At 45.3% G+C, this 22554-nt stretch overlaps 1 protein-coding gene across 2 annotated transcripts in view; it reads left to right on the top strand.

The window, feature by feature from the left end:
- The window catches only part of rnaseh2b (ribonuclease H2, subunit B), a 73917-nt gene that overhangs the window by 7988 nt on the left and 43375 nt on the right, over window positions 1–22554 (top strand). For both annotated transcript variants that reach the window (XM_072514217.1, XM_072514216.1), the window contains exons 3-8: window positions 2298–2405; window positions 4722–4798; window positions 10485–10602; window positions 11858–11922; window positions 14579–14684; window positions 21741–21822. In XM_072514217.1, coding sequence (XP_072370318.1) covers window positions 2298–2405; window positions 4722–4798; window positions 10485–10602; window positions 11858–11922; window positions 14579–14684; window positions 21741–21822 — 556 coding nt within the window. The remainder of the gene's footprint in view (window positions 1–2297; window positions 2406–4721; window positions 4799–10484; window positions 10603–11857; window positions 11923–14578; window positions 14685–21740; window positions 21823–22554) is intronic.

Here is a 22554-nt window from a genome sequence, read left to right as displayed (position 1 = left end):
GGGTTCAGTTAAGGGTATTGAGAAAAATGGATCCCAAGTGAGTAAATAGTGTTGAGTTGCAGATCAGTGAAGCAGGCAAAAGAGTCTGTTCCTAATAGACCATTGTTACATAGAATTTACAATACAAAACAGACCAATCAGCCAAACGGGTCCTTTCCAGCGTATATGCTCCACATTCCTCTTAAACTAACCCTGTTAGCATGTTCTTTCATTTCTATCTGCCACGTGTTTTTCTAGCTTTTCCTTAAATGCTTTTATCAACAAAGCATATTTATGATTTCTTCCTTCAATGTCTGACCCACAAAGCCATAACCTCCACCTTGGGTAGGGCAAGGAGACTTGTCCGGAATCCACACCAGCTTGAACAGTGATTGGACCCTGTGGCTGTCAGCAATCAGATCCATACTGACTGTCCGGCCAAATGAGGGAAACGACTCCTTAAGGAGACAGAGTGGCAACATATTTACATGTATGTTGTAGTCCTGAGCTATGATTAGTGACAGTAGAGGCACCAATTTATTTTCTATCAAATGGCTGACTAGAAATCTCACCCAGCCTCGCTGCGTGGCATTGGCATGTGTTTGAAGGATTTATACATTGATGCTCATCCCGTTTGGCCGGGTTATGCACGCACCTTCTTTGGCCATCAAGTGGGGCGTGAACCCGGAGCTTCTGGCTCGGAGGCAGGGGTGCTACCCAATGCGTCAACAAGTCCTTCTTGCTTCTTGTACGAACAGCACAAAATAGTTATGTGAGGTCTGACATACAAAGGAAACTGATTTTGGAGATAAAATGTTTTAAATGAAATTCAAGTGGAACAAAGTTGTCTTCAGACTTCACTGATATTAATTGGATTGGTCTCCGTTTGAAAGTACAGCGCGAGTACTAGGGCAAGGGCCGTGGGTGCCGGGCCGTATGGGGTGTAGATGCGTGAGCTTGGGCGTTAGGCCGGGTGCTAGGGCACTGGCCGTGGGTGCCAGGCCGATTGAGGTGGGGGCGCTCTGGTGTGGGGCATGGGTCATGGTGATTTTTAAGATTATACTAAAACCTACTTTTTGCGGTAGGATAGTCTCCCCTTGTCGCAGGCAGGCCGTGTGCAGACAGTGAAGATGAACATTCTGTCACAGTTCTGGTTTCTGTTTCAGTGTCTGCTGGTCTTTATACCGAAGTCATTTTTTAAGGGGGTGGATAGGCTGGTCTTGCTTGTGTGGGCAGGGAAGGTGGTGAGGTTAAAGAAAGCAGTGCTCCAAAGGGGGTGGCGGTGGGGGCGTGGGGTTGGCCCTTCCGAACTTGTTATACTATTACTGGGTGATGAATGCGGAGAAGGTGCGGGGTGGAGTAGGGAGATGGAGGCTTTATGGGTGTGGATGGAAGGAGGTTCCTGTGAAGGGTCTGGGTTGCAGGGACTGGCTACCGTTCGCCCAGGAAAGCACTCGGGGAGTCCTGTAGTGGTAGCCATGCTGGAGGTTTGGAGGCATTTCCGACAGCATTTTAAGTTGAAGGCAGACTCGAGCGTGATGCCGATAAGAGGGAATCATTGGTTTGAGCCAATGAGGATGGATACGAGGCTCTGGGATTGGGAGGAGAGAGGGGTGAAGGAGATGAAGGATTTGTTTTGGGAGGGGCGGTTCGCAAGCTTGAAGGAGTTGGGGGTGAAGTATGGTCTCCAGCGTGAGAGGGCTTCAGATATATGCAGGTGCAGAACTTTGTGAGAACGGTCTTCTGAACATTCCGGTGGCACCGTCTTCTTCATTGCTGGAGGAGGTGCTGTCCCTGGTGGGGATGGAGGACGGGGTTGTTTTGGTGATTTATGGTAGGAGATCATGGAAGAGGATAAGGTGTCCATGGGAGGGATAAAGGTGACGTTGGAAGAGAATTTGGAGATGATGGTGGTGGAAGGATTATGGTGCAAGGTGCTGTGGAGGGTGAATGCCTCAACCTCGTGCGCGAGGCTGGGGTCGATTTCAATTAAAAGTGGTGTACAGGACGCACTTAACGAGAGCGAGGATGAGCCGACAGTTTGAGGGGGTGGAGGATAGCTGCGAGCGGTGTGGGAGGGGCCCAGCTAATCATGTTCTGGTCCTGTCCGAAGTTGGAGAAATTTTGGGCATTTTTCTGCACCATGTCTGAGAGGTTCTATATGTGGATTTGTTGAGAAGGTGGGCCTTCATGAATAACCCCAGCCGGTATGGGAATTGAACCCGTACAATAAAATTGGTTGATCCTTCCAATCACACGCACCATTGCGTAAGGTTGTAAAATGGACTTGTATAAATTAATGTATCTCTCTTTTTCAGGCACTGGTACTTTGTACTTTTTTAATAGTGATGCTCGTCAGGTATATGAAGTGAAGGCTTTTGATGAAGAGTATCGTTCTTGGTTTATTGGTCAGTCTGTTCAGCATGGTGAGTATGACCTTCCACTATCTGATAATTTGAGTATTTTTGATAGCACTTACTGGTTTGTGATACTGGTTAACCGGTGACGTGAAGCACTTGTTAGTAAAATTGGTACACTAATTTGTGCAGACTGACTTTTTCCTCTTGTACTATTAAGGCTACCCAGACACTGAAATCTTTGTGGTGCATAGAGTCCCTTCATTTCTAAAGTGTGTCCAAGTTCCACAATAGTGCAAAGCCGAGATCAGTGACTGTATTTCCCCTTCTAACAGACAGTTTGGCATTATTGTGCAGTTTATACATTACAGAAGCGACCCTGGCAATTTATGTTCACAGCAATTGTGATGGTTATGTGGCTGTGTTAATGAAATGAAATGAAAACTGCTTATTGTCACAAGTAGGCTTCAAATGAAGTTACTGTGAAAAGCCCCTAGTCGCCACATTCCGGCGCCTGTTTGGGGAGGCTGTTACGGGAATTGAACCGTGTTGCTGGCCTGCCTTGATCTGCTTTCAAAGCCAGCGATTTAGCCCTGTGCTAAGATTTTGTTAAGTTGCGCATGCATTATTAACTCCCCGTTGTATCGGTGGCTTTGGATGTTTTGCAGGTTTCCCTGGTTAATTTAGTAGGATTATTAAATTCCACTTCTGTGGAGTGGAGAGCTTGCATTTATTATCATTGATCATTTTATAAGGCAGCATGGGGCAGTGGAGTGTTGTGCCATTTCTTCTTGTTGGCAGGATGAGGTTTTCAGTTGGGTGATGCAAAGGAGCAGCTCCCAACCTCCATCTATTTAGCATGTTTTTGAAAAAGACCTGCCATTTTGTTTTTTTGTTAAGGATGTGACCAGCTGCAGATGGGAGTGTTTGAATGACCGTTTTTAAAAATAATTCATTTATTGGGATGTGGGTGTCGCTGGTTAGGCCAGCATTTATTGCCCATCCCTAGTTGCCCTTCAGAAGGTGGTGGTGAGCTGCCTTCCTGAACTGCTGCAGTGCCGGAGATGCAGGTACACCCACGATGGGTTGTTAGGAAGGGAATTCCAGGATTTTGCCCCAGTAGCAGTGAAGGAATGGTGATATATTTCCAAGTCAGGGACTTGGAGGGGAACTCCAGGTGGTGGGGTTCCCAGATAGGCTGCTCTTGTCCTTTTTGATGGTAGCGGTTGAGGGTTTGGAAGGTGTTGTCAAAGGAACAGTGGTGAGTTCCTGCAGTGCATCTTGTAGATGGTACACACGGCTGCCAATGTGCGTCGGTGGTGGAGGGTTTGAATGTTTATGGAAGAGGGAGCAATCAAACAGGCTGCTTTGTCCTGAATGGTGTCGAGCTTCTTGAGTGTTGTTGTGCAAGTGGAGAATATTTCATCACACTATTGACTTGTGCCTTGTGAATGGTGGACAGGCTTTTGGGTTCAGGAGGTGAGTTATGCGCTGTAGAATTTCTAGCCTTTGACCTGCTCTGGTATACGCAATATTAATATGGCTAGTCCAATTTAGCTTCTGATCAATGGTAACCCCCAGGATGCTGATTGTGGGGGATTCAACAATGGTAATGCCATTGAATCTCAAGGGGTCATAGTTAGATGTAGGGAATGGTCATTGCCTGGCACTTGTGTGGCGCAAATGTAACTTGCTTCTTGTCCCCGATTCCCATTGACTCCAATTTATTTAGGACATCTTGATGTCATACTCTGTCAAATGTTGCCTTGATGTCAAGGGCAGTCACTCTCACCTCACCCCTGGCATTCAGCTCTTTTGTCCATGTTTGAACCAAAGCTGTAATGAGGTCAGGAGCTGAGTGACCTTGGTGGAACCCAAACTGAGCGTCTGTGAGAAGCTTATTGCTGAGTTTGTGCCGGTTGATAGCACCGTTGATGACTCCTTCCACCGCTTTGTTGATGATGGAGAGTAAACTGATAGGACGGTAATTGGCTGGGTTGGATTTGTCCTATTTCTTGTGTACAGCACACCTGGGCAATTTTCCATATTGTCGGGTAAATGCCTGTGTTGTAGCTGGTACTGGAACAGATAGGGGTATGGCAAGTTCTGGAGCACAAGTCTCCAGTACTATTGTCAGGACAAATAGCCTTTGCAGTATCCAGCGTCTTCAGCCATTTCTTGATATCATTGGAGTGAATCATATTGGCTGAAGACTGACATCTGTGATGCCTGGGGACCCACTTGGCACTTCTGGCTGCTGATTGTTGGGAATGCCTCAGTCTTGACTTTTGCACAGATATGCTGGGCTCCTCTACCATTGAGGATAGGGATATTTGTGGAGTTCTTATGAGAAAACATTTCTTAATTCCTATTCCTTTTTTTAAGATGGAAGGCTTCTGTTTGTTACTCCCTTGGACCCATTATTTCTGGTACTGCCATACCTTATACAAGCCAGTGAAAAGGTGAGTAACATGGTTTCCTGCAGCAGAATATCTTACTTTGCACACAATTGAACTTGAAATGCTGAATTAAGTGAATTAATCTAGTTTCATATGAGATTAATTCCTTACAACTAGACTGACTCCAGTCCAACTGAGTTTAGGCATTGCTGGTGCCCCTGTCAATTCCAAAGATTTATCACTGGCAGTAAGACTATTTTAAAAAGACATTCAAGCCATATAAAGGCTTTTCCAGAGGTACAAATTCACCCCTCTTGTTATAGTTTTCACTACATATTCTGACCAAACACCTGGGTGGCAGAAAACCTGCAACAACAATGATAGCTGAGACATAGGCAGTGATAAGTTAGCAATTCTAATGGTGGCACTGGCCAATCTAAGGTAGGGCCTGTGGTATGCTGTAAGGGAAGAGTTCTTTGAACTCCGGAATGCTACTCTCCAAGATTAGTGATTGTTGGGCAAGTGAATGACTATAGTGGGCACACTGAAACAATCACAACAAATGGTGTCAGAATGAGCAAGATGATGGCAGCTGGCTTTGGTCTCTCCTGACGCACAATGTATTTTCATTAAGGCAGATGAAGTTATGTTGAGCACTACATTATCAGGATGGACCAATAACAACACAACTTGCTTCTTATATAGCACTTTAAAACAGTAACATGTTCCAAAGCATTTCATAGGAGCATAATCAGAGAAAAATTAGCACAAAGCCATAAGAAGTAGGAGAATGAGAAGACCCTGCGTCCCATCCAGCCTTTTCCACCATTCAGTACCATCATGGCAGATCTTGGGCTTCAACTCGTTATTCCTCCCCTCCCATTCCCTTTATCCTTTGATTCTCCTGAGAGACCAAAATCTGACAACGGCATTAGAACAGGTGACCAAAGGTATGATCAAAGCGGTTGTTTTTAAAAATGACATCCAAGGATCAGAGGTAGATTAGGAAAGGATTTGCAGAATTGAAGACATAGCCACCAATGACATGGTAAAGGAATTGGGGGGACTCAAAAGGGTTGTAGACCATGGGAAGGTGGCAGCGATAGGATTGTGTGAGGCCTTGGGGATTCAAACACTAGGCTGAATAAAGGAAAAGGAATCGGCCATTCAACCCCTCAAACATGTTCTGCCATTGAGTTGGATTGTAACTAACTTGTGTTTTAAATCCATTTGCCCAGCCTGATTCCATATTCCTTCAGTATCATTACATAATGAGAATCTCGCAATCTCACTTTTGAAGTCTTTAATTGTCTCAGCTGCAGCAGTTTTTGCTTTGGGAAGTGGCGAGTGTTTTCCAATATCCATCATGTGAAGAGGTGCTTCCTGACATCACACGTGAATGGCCTAGTTCTGGACTATTACGACACCGGATCAGACCAATTTATTGTTAGGATACCGGATGAGAACCCTAAACAATTTTTCTATTTGTAAAAATGTGAGGAAAGGATACTTCACCCCTGGAGTGATGGCTCTGACCAGTAGGCATCTTGTATGTTAAAACAAACTTTAATTTAAACACAGAATTAACCATATTAACATCAAAGAAATAGCTTTACAATTATTAGTTAAACAGTTCTTAAATAAAAGAAAAACCTTGCATTTACTACCTACACCTGCCACAAATTCCAATGAAACAACCTAATACAGTTCAAATGCCACTTAATAAGGTTAACAAAACCGGTTACTTCCTTATCTGTGTACATACTTTTATACAGAGACCCTTTCAAGAGCAGCTCCAGTACACTTCTGTCTTGTCAAACTCAAATCCTATGGCAAACTGTTGTTCAACGACTGAAAAACTATATAGACAGACCTGGCTCCTCCTATTAATTACATCATTAAGCTCTATGACCTGCGTAGCTAGGACTAAACACCATTCCCTCATAAATGATTTACATTCCAGGGAATCTCCAGCAGTCACAACATAAGACCATAAGACATAGGAGCGGAAGTAAGGCCATTCGGCCCATCGAGTCCACTCCACCATTCAATCATGGCTGATTTCAACTCCATTTACCCGCTCTCTCTCCGTAGCCCTTAATTCCTCGAGAAATCAAGAATTTATCAACTTCTGTCCTAAAGACACTCAACGTCCTGGCCTCCACCGCCCTCTGTGGCAATGAATTCCACAGACCCTCCACTCTCTGGCTGAAGAAATTTCTCCTCATCTCTGTTCTAAAGTGACTCCCTTTTATTCTAAGGCTTTGCCCCCGGGTCCTAGTCTCCCCTGCTAATGGAAACAACTTCCCTACATCCACCCTATCTAAGCCATTCATTATCTTGTAAGTTTCTATTAGATCTCCCCTCAACCTCCTAAACTCCAATGAATATAATCCCAGGATCCTCAGACGTTCATCGTATGTTAGGCCTGCCATTCCTGGGATCATCCGTGTGAATCTCCGCTGGACCCGCTCCAGTGCCAGTATGTCCTTCCTGAGGTGTGGGGCCCAAAATTGCTCACAGTATTCTAAATGGGGCCTAACTAATGCTTTATAAAGCTTCAGAAGTACATCCCTGCTTTTATATTCTAAGCCTCTTGAGATGAATGACAACATTGCATTTGCTTTCTTAATTACGGACTCAACCTGCAAGTTTACTTTTAGAGAATCCTGGACTAGGACTCCCAAGTCCCTTTGCACTTCAGCATTATGAATTTTGTCACCGTTTAGAAAACAGTTCACGCCTCTATTCCTTTTTCCAAAGTGCAAGACCTCGCACTTGCCCACGTTGAATTTCATCAGCCATTTCTTGGACCACTCTCCTAAACTGTCTAAATCTTTCTGCAGCCTCCCCACCTCCTCCATCCTACCTGCCCCTCCACCTATCTTTGTATCATCGGCAAACTTAGCCTGAATGCCCTCAGTCCCGTCATCTAGATCGTTAATATTTAAAGAGAACAGCTGTGGCCCCAACACTGAACCCTGCGGGACACCACTCGTCACCGGTTGCGATTCCGAAAAAGAACCTTTTATCCCAACTCTCTGCCTGACAGCCAATCGTCAATCCATGTTAGTACCTTGCCTCGAATACCATGGGCCCTTATTTTACTCAGCAGTCTCCCGTGAGGCACCTTATCAAAGGCCTTTTGGAAGTCAACATCCATTGGCTCTCCTTGGTCTAACCTATTTGTTATCTCTTCAAAGAACTCTAACAGGTTTGTCAGGCACGACCTCCCCTTACTAAATCCATCCCTTTATCTGTAACCAAGTAAGTGGTTGGAATCAATCATTACCTCACCTTTTACGACTCTAATTACAGCTTTAGTAGACACATTGTCTGTATATATTTTAAACCAGGGTTGTTAATATTGCTGCCACAAATATGAAATATAATATATAACAATTTCCTACATTCATCACATGGCTCACTCACCAAATTAAATAGTTTCTCTCTATCTTCGTCAACTTCTTTTAGTCATCTTAACTCTTTATTACATTATCCCGTAATCATCTGACCCCTTAAATGTCCACATTCAAGGATTTCCGGTGACGGCGGGCGGGAGGCAGCCGCACACTGGAGGGCTCCCGCTTGGGAATAGAAATTTTGGGGTTTTAACGCCCGGTCCCAGGGGCAACGGAGGCTGAAAAAGTTGTAACAAGGCACAGGGAAAGCTTGGGGAAAAAACAGCCGTGAAAAAGGGAGTTAATGAAAGTCTGCCGGTGAGTGGAAAAGTCAGCCCAGGAACTGTAAGGAAAGTGGAGGCTGGAGCACCAGGCGAGGCCGCATCGCTCACAGCAGAAGAAATGAGAAAAGTGCTGGTTGTGGAACTTGAAAAACAGTTCACAAAGCTCATGGAAGCGATGAAGAGGGAGATGGGGGCGGTATTGAAAGTGCTGGTGGAGGAGGCGATTGCCCCGGTGAGGGCGGCAGTATCAAGCGCAGTGGCGGAGGTGCGGGAGCAAGGTGAGACACTGAAGGAAGTGGAAGAGGTATTATCGCAGCACAGTGATCAACTCACCTCGATGGGGAAGGAGTTGTGGAAGGTGGCAGAGACCAACAAGGGTCTGCGAGCCAAAATGGAAGACATGGAAAACAGATCAAGACGACAGAATCTGAGGATCGTGGGTTTGCCCGAAGGGGTGGCAGGCCCGAGGCCGAAGGAATATTTTGCCACGATGTTGGCGGAGCTATTGGGGGAGGGGGACGATCCCTCTCGATATGAACTGGATCAGGCTCATCGGTCGTGGAGGCCTATACCAAAGGCGAGTGAGCCGCCAAGAGTAGTAACTGTGTGTTTCGTAGGTACAGCGTGAAGGAGAAGGTCCTGTGCTGGGCAAAGCAGAAGCGGATGGTGCAGTGGGCTGGAGCTGGTATACGCATATACCAGGACTTTACAGTGGAGCTGGCGAAGAGGCGGGCTGCCTTCAGCCGGGTGAAGAAGGCACTGTACATCAGCAAGGTGCAGTGCGGCATTGTATATCCAGCTAAGTTGAGGGTGACCTACAAATCCAAGGACTTTTATTTTGGGACGGCGGAAGCAGAGGAGGGGTTTGCGAAGGCAGAAGGACTGTGGCAGAATTGAGAATTGGTCGTGTACCGATGTAGCCTCATATAACTTTACTTTTTCACTTTGTGTTGGTATATGTACTAAATGAGTCGACGCTGTATATATTTGGACAAGGGAAGAGATGGGACTTTCATTTGCAATGATGGTTCTTTGGGGCTTGGGTGTGTATGCTGGGGTTGTGTGCTAAAGGGGATTTCTTGGTTTGTCTGGAACCGGGCAAGGGGGAAGGAGACCCGGTCAAGGGGGAAGGAGACCCGGGTGGGGGCCTCCACGCTGGCCGGTTTAAGCCGGCCAGTGTACGGGAGTGAGGTGGGGGGAGGGGCTGCGGCCATCGAAGCCTGGCAGAACAGGTTTCGGTGAGTCCAGCCGGGGTGAAAAGTTGGGGGAAGGAACCGAGGTTGGGGGGAGGAGTTTACAAGAGGAAATGGAGGGGAGGAGTCTGGGTGGGGGGGTGTCTACAATTCACGGGTGCCATTCACGGTACTTTTTCGGGGATTGGATGGCATTGAATGTTAGGTTGGGGGGGGTAGACTATGTATGTCAACGGTGACCAGGGGCGATTCCTGATTCCTTTTTCTTTTTTCCTCCTTGGGAGGTTTAGTTTTATTTGATGCTTATAATGTCAGGTGGGCCACTGTCTGGGGGGTGGTGGGAGGATGGGATTGTTGTAGTTAATAAGGGGATTGACATTGTATTCGTTACCGTTTACTGTTTGTTGGTGGAGTGTAAATTCTGAAGAAAATGTGAAAATGGAGAATAAAAATATTTTTCAAAAAAAGAAATGTTCACATTCAAGGGAAGACGCAAGAAAAAAGATATTAAAGGCATGGATGGCCCACTCCTGTTGTCACGTTTCTTTGATCAGAACAGCAAGACTTGAAATACATGCAAATCAATAGGAAAGAGGATAAATAATTAATGTGTGTGCCTTCCCCCAAGGTTCAGTGGTATATGGTTATCTGGCTCGGAAAGAAAAGTTTGGGAGATCCCTGTCCCAGATTATTCAGACATCTGCTGGAAACTACGCAGAGCTAAAATTAAATCAATGGTGCTAAAAAATACATATTTCCACAATTGGGAGGGGGCGGGGAATTCAATATCAGCAGCCATTAATCTCTCGTGAAAATTGTTGATTTGTTTAATTTGTCACCTAGAGCTTTTTAAAATCTCTATCTTTCACAGCACGGAAAGTTTCAACCAGTGGATCAGGTAATAAAGGATGAAGAGTTTCCCAGTTGCAGCAGCATACTGAATTGTACGAGGACTTTGCCATCACTTCCTCACCTCACTGATGAAAAAGGTACAGATTGGAACCCGAGAACTGCTTGTGAATTTCTAAGCCGCTCTTTCTCACTTTGTATGCCTGCAGCCTCAGAACTTATGTTATTGTGGGTGATGTCAGCCTATTCCTGATTCTAATGCTGTCTTGGTTAAGCTGGGTAAAACATTTACCTCTGACCTGAATTTTGAATCCTGATCCCTTTGATCAAGGGTTGAAAGTCCCTTTATCAGAAATGTAAATTTCTGAAGCCATCAGTGCCATTGAAATGCTGTGGCCCCTCTTAGATTGTCTGGATTCAGGTCTCGTATTTGTGATCATGCAGTTTAGCGATGTGTGGTGTATATGTGATGCTGTATCAGACAGCCGTGTTTGAGGTGTCAGCCTGGCTCAGTGGTCACTTCTCGCCTCTGACTCAGTGTGTGGTTCAAACGCCACATCAGAGACTTTAGTTGACACTCCAGTGCAGCACTGATGGGGTGCTACACTGATGGAAGTGCTGTCTTTCAGACAAAATGTTAAACTGATGTCCTTTTTGGCCTCTTGAGTTGATGTAAAATATCCTATGGCACTACTTCCAAAGAAGAGCAGGGCAGCTTTTCCCAGTGTTCTGTTGCTATTCAGCCATCCACAAATATCACTGCAACAGATTGGACATCTTTCTATTTGCAAATTGGCTACAGTTATTCCTAAGCTACAACAGTAATTGCACTTCAGAAGTAAGTGCTGTAAAGCACTTTGAAATATTCAGAAGTGATAAACGATGCTACATAAATGCAAGTTATTCTAATTGAGTTGGAAACAGACAATGATCCAGAACCATTTACTGATGCCACCGCCTGTGTGGCTGTTCACACTGGCTCCACTATGGACGCTTGAGACAACTCAACGACCTGACGATACCTCTGATACGGTGAGGCAGAGGGAATATCCGAATGCTGACTTCCAACAGCCACTCACCAGAGGAAATAGTTTCTCTCTATCTACTGCCAACTCCGTTTTAGTCATCTTAAACTCTCTGTTAAGTTACCCTTCATCAACTCAACCCATGGAACAATGTGGAAGGATCTAACCGTCAATGGACAATTGCTCCCATGTTACCACAAGCACTATGTGGTTGCCGAACGCAAGCAGGTTCCTGCTGATGTTAAGCCCTGGACTGAGTGGAGCAAGCTTTTCCCTGAACATGCTTGATTTTAGTCAAATTCCACTGTTGATTTCCCTTTCATACTTGGCTACCATTTCATTCATGGCCTTCTTCTATTTACCCCCACAGAAATTGGTAATCGGAAGTTTTATAAATACAATAAAGAGAAAACCCTAGTGTGGCTAAAGAAAAAGGTAATGTATTTAATTATAAATGTTTTATTTTCTGTGAAAATGGTCGCAGGAAGCACTTTTCACAGACTTGGAACTTTCAACTTTGGTGGGGGCGCAAACCAAACAGCTGATTCTGCAATCCATTGACTTCAGTGGTATATTTCACTGGTCTGTAGCATATAGAATAAAGCGATGGTTGCAGAGCAGAAGGAGGCCGTGCATCCCATGGTGTCCATGCCTGCTTTGTGCAAGAACAATTAGGTAGTCCCACTTACCGGCCCGATCTCAATAACCCTGCAAATTGATTTGTCAGATAATTGTCCAATTCCCTTTAGAAAGCCATGATTGAATCTGCCATCACCACATGTTCAGTCTGTGCATTCCTAACCTAATTGGTGGGCAGCACGGTAGCATAGTGGTTAGCACAGTTGCTTCACAGTTCCAGGTTCCCAGGTTCGATTCCCGGCTTGGGTCACTGTCTGTGCGGAGTCTGCACGTTCTCCCCCTGTGTGCGTGAGTTTCCTCCGGATGCTCCGGTTTCCTCCCACAGTCCAAAGATGTGCAAGTTAGGTAGATTGGCCATGCTAAATTGCCCTTAAATGTCCAAAAAAAGGTTGGGTGGGGTTACGGGAATAGAGTGATGGTGTGAGCTTGGGCAGGGTGCTCTTTCCGAATGGCCTCCTTCTGCACTGTAAATTCTTTGACTCTATAACCACTTGCTACATAAAAAAAGCTTTTCCTTAATGTCACTGTTGGTTCTTTTGCTAGTCCCCTTAAATCAGTTTCTTTGGCTTTCGATCCTTCTACCAATGGAAGATTTTATTAAAATTTATTAAATATTACGGGATGTGGACTTTGCTGGCTAGGCCGGTATTTGTTGCTCCTCACTAATTGCTCTTGTGAAGGCCGTGGTGCGCTGCTTTCTTGAACTGCGGCAGTCCATATGGTGTAGGTACACCCACTGTGCTATTAGGGTGAGAGTTCCAGGATTTTGACCCAGCGACATTGAAGGAATGACGATTATTTCCAAGTTGGGATGGAGGGGAAATTCCAGATGATAGGTTCCCATGTATCTGCTGCCCTTGTCCATCTAGATGGTAGTTGTCATGAGTTTGGAAGGTGCTGCTTAAGGAGCCTTGGTGAGTTCCTGCAAAGTTGGTTGACTGGCAGTAAACAGAGTAGCGGTAAATGGCTTTATTTTCGCTGCCAGTCTCTTCTCATGCTCTCTTTACTTCACTTATTTCCTTTTTTTTACTTCTCCTCTGAACCTTTTATATTCAGCTAGGTTCCTAATTGTATTATCAACCTGATATCTATCAGAAGCACCCTTTTTCTGCTTCATCTTTCTCTCTCTTTTATCATTCAGGAAGCTCTGCATTTGGTTGTCCCATCTTTTCCCCTGGTGGGAGTTAACTTAATACCTGAACTATCTCTCCTTTAAAGGTAGGCCATTGTTACAGTTTAACCTGCTAGTCTTTGATTCTGATTTACCTACACCTGATCCATCCTGACTCCATTGAAACTGGCCCTCCTGCAAATTAAATATTTTTACTCTGGCCCGCTCCGTGTCCTTTTCCATAGTTGACCTAAAACCAAGACCACTTTATCCTGGTGACACTTGATCCCCTTGGCCCACTTCATTTTCCAGAACCAGATCTAATAGATCCTCATCCATTGGGAATCATGGGTGTCACACTCTCTGAACAACACTAACCGTAGAAATATGGTTGTTTTGAAAGGTTTGTTTTAATATTAACTTACTATGCATTCTGTGATCTCTTTAAGATTCATGGTGCTGCCATTTGTGCTTATTTGTAACTGAAAATGAATTTAACAGGAGGAATGATGTTGGTATATTCTTAAATAGCATTCGACTGAGTCTGCTGAGATTCATTTTGATTATCATGCTTGCTAATATGAATCACTGTTTTCATTGTGTTAACATGCTGTGAATCATTTTGATCTAATATATCATTAGTGGTAGGTGGAAGAGTTTAAACAGTGGGAATGCTTTTATGTACTACTAGATCTTTCAGCCTGCTGGTTAGAATTCCAGTTAAACTAATTTTTGAATTAACCAGGTATCAGCCACGGCTCTGTGGTAGCACTCTCCTCTCTGAGTCAGAACATTGTGCATTTGAGACTCACTCTAGGGACTTGAGCACCTAATCTGGGCTGGCACTCCAGTGATATACTGAGGGGATGTATTACTGAGGGGATGCTACACTGTTGGTAGAGCCCTCTTTCAGAAGAGGCATCCAAATGAGGCCATGTCTGTTATTTCTCTCAGAGGATTGCAAAAGATCCCATGGCACTATTTTGAAGAGCTGAGAAGTTCTCCTGCATGTCTTGACCAATATTTATCGCTCAGTCAATGCCTTAAAAAGAAAACAAATCACCTGATCATTTAGCTCATTGCTGTCTGTGGGACCTTGTGTGCAAAATGGCCGCTCCATTTCTTTAATGGCACCTGTTGCACATTACAACAATAATTACACTTCAAAAGTACTTCATTGGTTGTAAAACACTTTGTGAGACATCCTGAGCTTATGATTGTTGAGGCAGTGATTGTGGAGTTTACACGGTTTGCTGAGTATTTGGTTGCTGGGTTAGCCCACGCTTTGCTTTGTGGAGCAACAAGATTTTTTTGATTGATTGTGTTTCTTGCTCCAAATAGGCTGAGCAGACTGTCAAAGCGCTGAAAAACACCAATCTCTCTGTCGGTGGAGGTGTGCAGTCCAGTACACTGATTAGAAATAAGCAAGCTACACAAGCAACTGAAGGTTAGTAGCTATTCCACAATTATTGATTTATATGCAGAATCCTTTCTTCGGTGGAATAAGGTATAAGGCACTGCATTAACACATTTGGAATCCAACTAATTGTATTTCTGATCAGTAAATAAACAATGAGCAATTGGGGTATGTGATCTGGATACTCCTATTTCCATGATGTATGCATGTGAATGTTAACCTTTTTATTGTAGTGCTTTACATTCTTTGCTAGCTGCTAAAATGGTGCGGATGGCTGGTGAAAATGCTGGACTTCATCAGCTGCGTTGCAACTTCATCATGTTCACCTTAGCTAATTAGAATAACGAATGATGGCAGGAGACAGCAGTTGGTGAAAGATTATTGGGTGCCGGCAGGAATACGGGATTGAGGTTACAATGAGATTAGCCATGACCTAATTGAATGGTGGGCAGAGCAGGCTCGAGGGTCTGAGTGGCCTACTCCAGCTCCTAGTTTGTATGGATGGAGAATATGGGTGGTTTAGATGGAGATCAGGGCCATCGTTTTGGGATGGGCGGGTGTTGCGGGGAGCTAGCAACAACATTCTCAGCAATCAAATCTGAACACTGTGACTGCTAGACGGAAAGTTAGAAGTTGCTTCAAAAGGTGTTGGCTGATAAAGTCAATGCAAAATTCCACACTCTTCAAAGTTACCATGAAAAGGAGAGGGTCCTGCGGTGGGCGAAGGGACATCGGGAGGGCCACACCATTAGGCTCTACCAGGATTTGGGAGTGGAGCTGACTTAAGAGAAATGTAGCATTCAACAAGGCCAAGGTTGTGTTGTACAGGAACAATGTTCGATTTGATGTGGTGTGTCCTGCGCTCCTCCGAGTAACTTAGGAATCGAAAGATTACTATTTTGATGCACCAGAGGAGACAGGGGCCTTTGGCAGATGCATGGACTGGGGTTGAGCTAACTGTGAACTGTGTCTGTTGTGAGATGTCTGTTTGAGGGATGTGCGTGTGATATTTGGGATTTGTTGGGGTGTCTGTTGAGCACTTTGGAGATGGTATTTCTTCAGTTAGGTTGTGGGAGGAGCATTGTTCTTTGTTTTATTTTAGCTATTAAAGTTGGATATGGGTGGGGGACTGATGTTATGGTTATTTGTTTTGTTTTTACTCTGAGCGGGGGCCATCCTGCGAGCTGTATAGTTAGTTAACGGGAGCAGAGTGGTGAGGGTAACTGCAGCTCATCACTGGGGGGGTTTTTAAGGATGACTTTAGGATTTTTGTTTTCATTTATTTGGGGTTAAGGAAGGTGGTGGGGTGATGATAGGGGGCTTTGTTTGCCTTGTTGCTGTTTGCTGGTTTATTTGGGTGTGGAATTGATGGGAGGCGGGTAGAGAGTGTGTGGGGGTTAGTTCTCTGACGGTGGCTATAATTTTTTTTGTTCTGTTCTGATGGGAGATTTGGCGGCCATTTTGGGTGGGCCTGGTATTGACTCTCTTTGAGTAGATGCTGGACTGTCCCACATGGTGGGAATGGCTGACTCAGAGGTGGGGGGTAGACGGCCCTCTGTTCGGCTGGTCACCTGGAATGTAAGGGGGTTGAATGGCCCAGCAGAAAGATCTACGGTGTTTGTGCACCTTAAGAGTTTGAATATTGATGTGTTTTTGAAGGAGACCCATTGCGGATCAAGAATCAGGCACGGTGACGGAAGGACTGGGTAGGGCAAGTATTTCATCGGGATTTGGTAGTAGGGCCCGGGGGTTGCAGCTTTGATGAATAAGAGAGTATCTTTATCGGGGGCTAAAATTTTGGTGGATCCAAACGGGAGTTATGTGATTGTTAGTGGGTCATTGGTAGGTACTCCAGTGGTTCTGATTAATTTGTATGCACTCCGCGGACTGGGATGATACAGCTTTCGTCAACAAGTTGTTGGCTTCTATTCCCGATCTGGGCTCGCACCAGCTGATTCTGGTTACTGACCAACTGAATGGGGTTAAGTCTGAATGAAAGAAGTGGGAAAACCTCCCTCTGTCCTTGGCGGGCAGGGTCCAGTCAGTAAAAATGAATGACCTCCCAAGATTCTTATTTTTGTTTCAGTGTCTCCCTGTTTTCCTCCTCAAATTGTTCTTTGTGAAGGTGAATAAATGATAACTTCCTTTATTTGGGTGGCAAGATCCCACAGATCCCACGGACTCAGTAGTACTTGGGGGCTGGTTTAGCACAGTGGGCTAAATAGCTGGCTTGTAATGCAGAACAAGGCAGCAGCGCGGATTCAATTCCCGTACCAGCCTCCCCGAACAGGGGCCGGAATGTGGCAATTAGGGGCTTTTCACAGTAACTTAATTGAAGCCTACTTGTGACAATAAACTATTATTATTATTATTATGTGTTGTTTTACTTTTGGGCTGCGAACATTGAGAAAGTTCATGGATGGCTTAAGGATCTTGATTCTTTTTGGGTTGGATGGTGGTGAGTGCTTGGAGGGATACTAGTTTGAGGGTCTCAGTTACGGCTCCGCTTCCATTTTCCCGCAACGTTTACTTCAAGCCTCCTGGTAGTGGCCACTCTGAGGATATGGAGACCGTAACCTAACAAGCACGTTGTTCGGGGCTTGTGGGAGGAAACCGGAGCACCCGGAGGAAACCCACGCAGACACGGGGAGAACGTGCAGATTCTGCACAGACAGTGACCCAAGCCGGGAATCGAACCTGGGACCCTGGAGCTGTGAAGCAACAGTGTTACCCACTGTGCTACCGTGCTGCCCACACTTGTAAGCTTTTGGGTCTCCTTCTTCAACTCCATGTCAGGAATTCTTGGGATTGAGCTGGAGCCTTGCCTGCTGGTGGCCATTTTGGAGATCTTGAACACACAGGAGCTGCAGGCAGGGGTGAAGGCGGATGCCCTCGTCTTCGCCTTGTTAATAGTCCAGAGCTGAGTTCGGTGTGGGTGGAGGACTCCGATTCCACCTAATGCTTTGTCTTGGTCGAGTGACCTTTTGGAGTTTTTGTACTTAGAGAGAAGATCAAATACTTCATGAAATGGGTCAGCAGAGGGGTTCTACTCGAGATGGCAGCCATTAATTTCCTATTTCAGGGAGTTGGTCACCGTCAGATGTTAAGGGGGTGTGTGGTTTCTGGTTACAATTTGTTTGCTTTTCGGGGGTGGGGTTGGGAGGGAAGATAAGTTTGGAATTGCTTTTGTTCTGTGTTTTGGTTTTATTGTGTTATAATGAAAACATTTTGTAATAAAAATATTTTTAAAAAACAGTTTTAGCTAAGTTGTTAGGGTAAAGGAAGAAAAAGAGCCAGTCAAAAGGGATATTTCTTTGGATCCAAAGGAATGTGAGGGGAAAAGTAATGGAGGCTTTGTATCTTGTATGTCAGGGATATATTGGGTGTGGATGTGTGCCAGAAGACTGGAGAGTGACGAATATAGTACCTACTTTAAAAAGGGAGACCGAGCTAATTCTAAATAATTGCATACTAGTTACTTTAACATCTGTGCTAGGGAACATTTTAGAGTCTTTAGACTTGGGCTCTAAGGAGATAAACATGGTTGGGTGAAATGGAATAGATTTGGTGTACTTAATAGCCAGGCTAATTCTGAGCTGATAGCGACGGAGTGAATTCGTTCTGCCCCATAGTTGCCACGGAGCGATGAGATAGGAATTTGCTACCCACCCCTGTTTGTGAACCACTTCCACGTATCGCGGAATTTCTCCCCTGATCCCCTTCGAGAATTTAATTTTTTTTTAGTTCAGACAGGTCTGAGAGCCTTTACGAGGCCTTGGGTGGTGCTGCTGACTTCCATCCTCACAGACGTCTCCGCCTGATGATCAGTGAGGCGAAGGCCAGGGTGTTCGCCCCCTTCCTTGTCCAGAGCTCTGGATGCTCTGACATCCCGAAGACTGCCACAGATCGGTAAGGCTCCATCTCTACCCCCACAACCCTGGACATGGCCTCAAAAAAGGCCGTCCAGAACTCCGAGTCTGAGGCAGGACCAGAACATGTGGGTGTGGTTGGTTGGACCCCCATGGCACCGCTCACAATTATCCTCCACTTCCGGGAAGAACCCGCTCATGCATGTCCTATTAGGCTGCGCTCTGTGCACCAACTTGAGCTGCATCAGGTTTAGCCTGGCGCAGAAGGAGGTGGAGTTAATCCTGTGCAGCGCCTCGATCCGGAGTCATCCCTCTATCTCCATGCACAGTTCCTCCTCCCGTTTCCATCTGGTCTCGTTCAGTGGGGTCCTAACCTTTTCCATGAGTCGTCTGTAGATGACGCCACATTTGTCATCCTCTAACCAGTCCAGCTCCACCATTGTGTCCAGAAACGTGTGTCCAGGTCTCTGGGGGAACGTTTTTGTCTTCTTGCAGAGAAAGTCGTGCAGCTCCAGGTACCTGAGCTCATTCCCTTTCGGGAGTTGGAGTCTCTTTGAGAATTCCCCCAGGTTCGCCAGTCTATCGTCTGTGTACAAGTACCTCAATCTCACTGTCCCTCTGTCTTCTGCCCAAAAGTAGTGCCTATTCTTGCCGGTGTGAACCTATGACTGTTGCAGATGGAGGCCTCTATGGACATGAAAAATAAAATGAAATGAAAATCGCTTATTGTCGCAAGTAGGCTTCAAATGAAGTTACTGTGAAAAGCCCCTAGTAGCCACATTCCGGTGCCTGTTCGGGGAGGCTGGCCTGCCTTGGTCTGCTTTCAAAGCCAGCGATTTAGCCCTGTGCTAAACCAGCATCTTGGCATACTTGTAATGACGCCTGAACTGGTTCCATGTCCGTAGTGTGGCTACTACCACGGCGGAGGGGGGGGGGGTGATTCCAGCGTGAGGTTCCAGTGTGAGGACAAATGGGCTTCTTGGTTAGAAAAATGCCTGAGGCGGCCCAACGTTTTGCACAGTAAACCTTTCAGTTTTCCTTTCCTTCATGCAAGGCTCTGTCTGACATGGGATCCTAAGCACTGAAAGTAATCAGCTGCGAATAGGATGGGATGAAAGATTACTGTACTTTGTGCTGAGAATTTTGCCCACGCGCCTTCTTTGTAAATGCATAGGTGTCTAGATAACTTGATAGCCCTCCAGCTCTCTGTCAATGTCAAATGTTTACATTCAAACCCAAATGAAGTCTTTGAATATGCAGTGGGAAATCGCATGAAGTCAAATATGTTTGGTTACTTTTTGTTTGCCCACTTTGGACCCATGTTTCTTGATTAAGAGATTTACTGTACGAGGAAAACCTCATTTGATGATTGCGCTAAAATGAGGGGCTGGGTTGTGTTGATATCCAGTTATAGAGTGGTTATTTGTCTTGATGCATGGATATTGGGTGATTCTGGGTGATTCAGGCATTCATTTGAGTTTGAAAGTAGGCATGGATGGAGACATTTTTTTTAAACTGGAAGACTCTCAAGTTAACTCGGGCGCAGACAACTGGAATGCAAAAGTCAGGATCATGTCAAGAGACCAACAGGGCTGATTCAGTATCTTTAGAAACAAGTTAAAAATAAAGTCAGCAGCATGTGAATAATGTTATTAAAGTTTTTCAACATTTTCTCACGGGTATCTTTCTGGCTCCTTCTTTCTCCCTTTATTGTGTTTCCATGGCATACTCAGAATTTTAGATTTTTTTCAAAAATTCAATCTTTTATTTGTTCGTAGGAAGTGGGTGCCACTGACGAGCAATGTAGTGTCAAATTTATTTTTGTGAGTAAGAGGGTGATTTGTTTAAGTACGCAGCCCATTAAAAATTTTTTGTATAGCCGTAAACGCTCGGTAACTTAGAGAGGCTAACTTGTGCACACGATCTTTAAGGCAGCCAGGTGGCTGTGCTGGCAAGACTGGAGTTATTGGCTGTCCCTAATTGCCCTTGCAAAGGTGATGTTGAATCATCTTGAACCGCTGCAGTCTGTATGGTGACGGTACGTAATAAGAACTAGGAGCAGGAGTAGGCAACTCCACTCCTCGAGCCTGCTCCACCATTCAATATGCCAGTCTAGCCAAAAACCCGGTCGGTGCCTTGCCCATTTGCATCTTCCCAATCGCTGCCCGAACCTCCTCCTTCTCCATCGGCCCTTCCAGCCCTGCTCTCTCTTCCTCCACTACCCTAGGACACTCCAACCCCCCCAAAAAATCCCTCATATCCGACTCGTCCTCGGGGGGGCTCCGATCTATACAACTTTTTATAGAACTCCTCAAATGTCTTGTTCACTTGCTCCGGCACCAACTCCCCTGCCCCATCCCGGACCCAAACAATCTCTCGTGCAGCCACCTACCGGCGGTGCGGGCCCACCAGCAAATGACTGGCTTTCTCCCCATATTCACACACTACCCTGTTGCCCACCGAATTGCCTTCCCTGTGGACAGAAGGTCAAACCGTGCCTGCAATTCCTTCCTCCTCACCAGGAGTTTGAGTGGATCCTCAGCATGTTTCCCATCCACCTCCAGAATTTCGTCCACCAGCCGCTGCCGCTCCTCTCTTGCCTCCATGTCCACCTGAGCCTTAAATGAGATGATCTCGCCCCTCACTACCGCAGTCAGCACCTCCCAGACCATTGACGGCGAGACCGTCCCAATTCCTGCTAAACCCCACATGGTTATCAATCATCTTCCCAATCTTTGCACCAAAATTCTGATACGCCAACAGCCCCACATCCACCCTCCACACTGGCCTCTGTGCCAGCCCCTTCTCCAGGATCACATCTACCAAATGCGGTCCGGGGTAACAATCGCCGGATATTCCACTTTCCTCAGCCCGACAACAACGACTTTGCCATAATAAAGAAGTTGATCCTTGAAAACACATTATGCACCGGCGAAAAGAAAGAATACTCCCTCCCCCGTAGATGGAAAAATCTCCACGGTTCCAACTGTCCTTCCATGCCGGCTGACAGTCATATTTAATCTTTTTAAATCTTTCACATTAAGGTTGTTTAACTGTTCGGTTAATGCTGAAAATGTAACCAAAGGAAAAAAGCACTGACAACTATTGAATATACTAACCAATAAATTAATTACTTACCTGTAATTTGCCCGTGCTACTGATCCTTGTGTTGTGCACCAATTAAAAAAATTTTTTTTTATAATTTTGTTTTCTTCAGAGGATTATCTACGTTATGCTCATGGTTTGCTATCGGAATATGTTCCTGTTGATCTAAGTGTGGAATTCCTTAAATACTTGGAGTAAGTATCGAAGAGTAAAGTTAGAAATTATTTACTGCCAAGTTTTGAATGAACAGTAGCATTCCTTCACTTGACAAAAAACAGGTATTAATTTGATAAGTGCATAGGAACATTCATCTTAGGAGCAGGAGTAATCCCTTTGACTCCCTTGAGCTTGTGGCACCATTTACTAAAATCATGTGGCCTCTGCTCTAATTTCCTGTCTATCCCCTATATCCAACCTTTTCGCATTGGGGCGGGGGGTGCACATTTCAATCATTCTCAATCTGGGCGGCGGCGGGGGTGGCAATGAGTGAACTTTGGAAAGATGTTTTTTTTAAAAAAACAGCTGACATATGAAAAGAATCAACTTTCCGAGCAAAAGAGAGTCATAGCAATGAGTAATAAATAAATAAAGACAACTATTAGAGGGTGAGAGTGTACGTGTGCCCAGCTCACTCCCAGGCTCAAGGTGCCCACTCCACTTGCACTCATCCACTGTGAGGATGGGTGAGAGTGCATGTTGATGTGTGGGGTGAGAGTGCATGTTGATGTGTGGGGTGAGAGTGCATGTTGATGTGTGGGGTGAGAGTGCATGTTGATGTGTGGGGTGAGAGTGCATGTTGATGTGTGGGGTGAGAGTGCATGTTGATGTGTGGGGTGAGTGAATGAGACCGAGACTGGGAGTGAGCCAGATAAACACAGAATCTATGATTGGCATTCTAGGACGTTAAACTGTAACATGGGGACTGA

Source organism: Scyliorhinus torazame, chromosome 8, assembly GCF_047496885.1.
Source record: "Scyliorhinus torazame isolate Kashiwa2021f chromosome 8, sScyTor2.1, whole genome shotgun sequence".
Classification (NCBI taxonomy): Eukaryota; Metazoa; Chordata; class Chondrichthyes; order Carcharhiniformes; family Scyliorhinidae; genus Scyliorhinus; species Scyliorhinus torazame.
The sequence above is the reverse complement of the archived record's forward strand: the minus strand, read 5'-3'. Positions and strand labels throughout refer to the sequence as shown.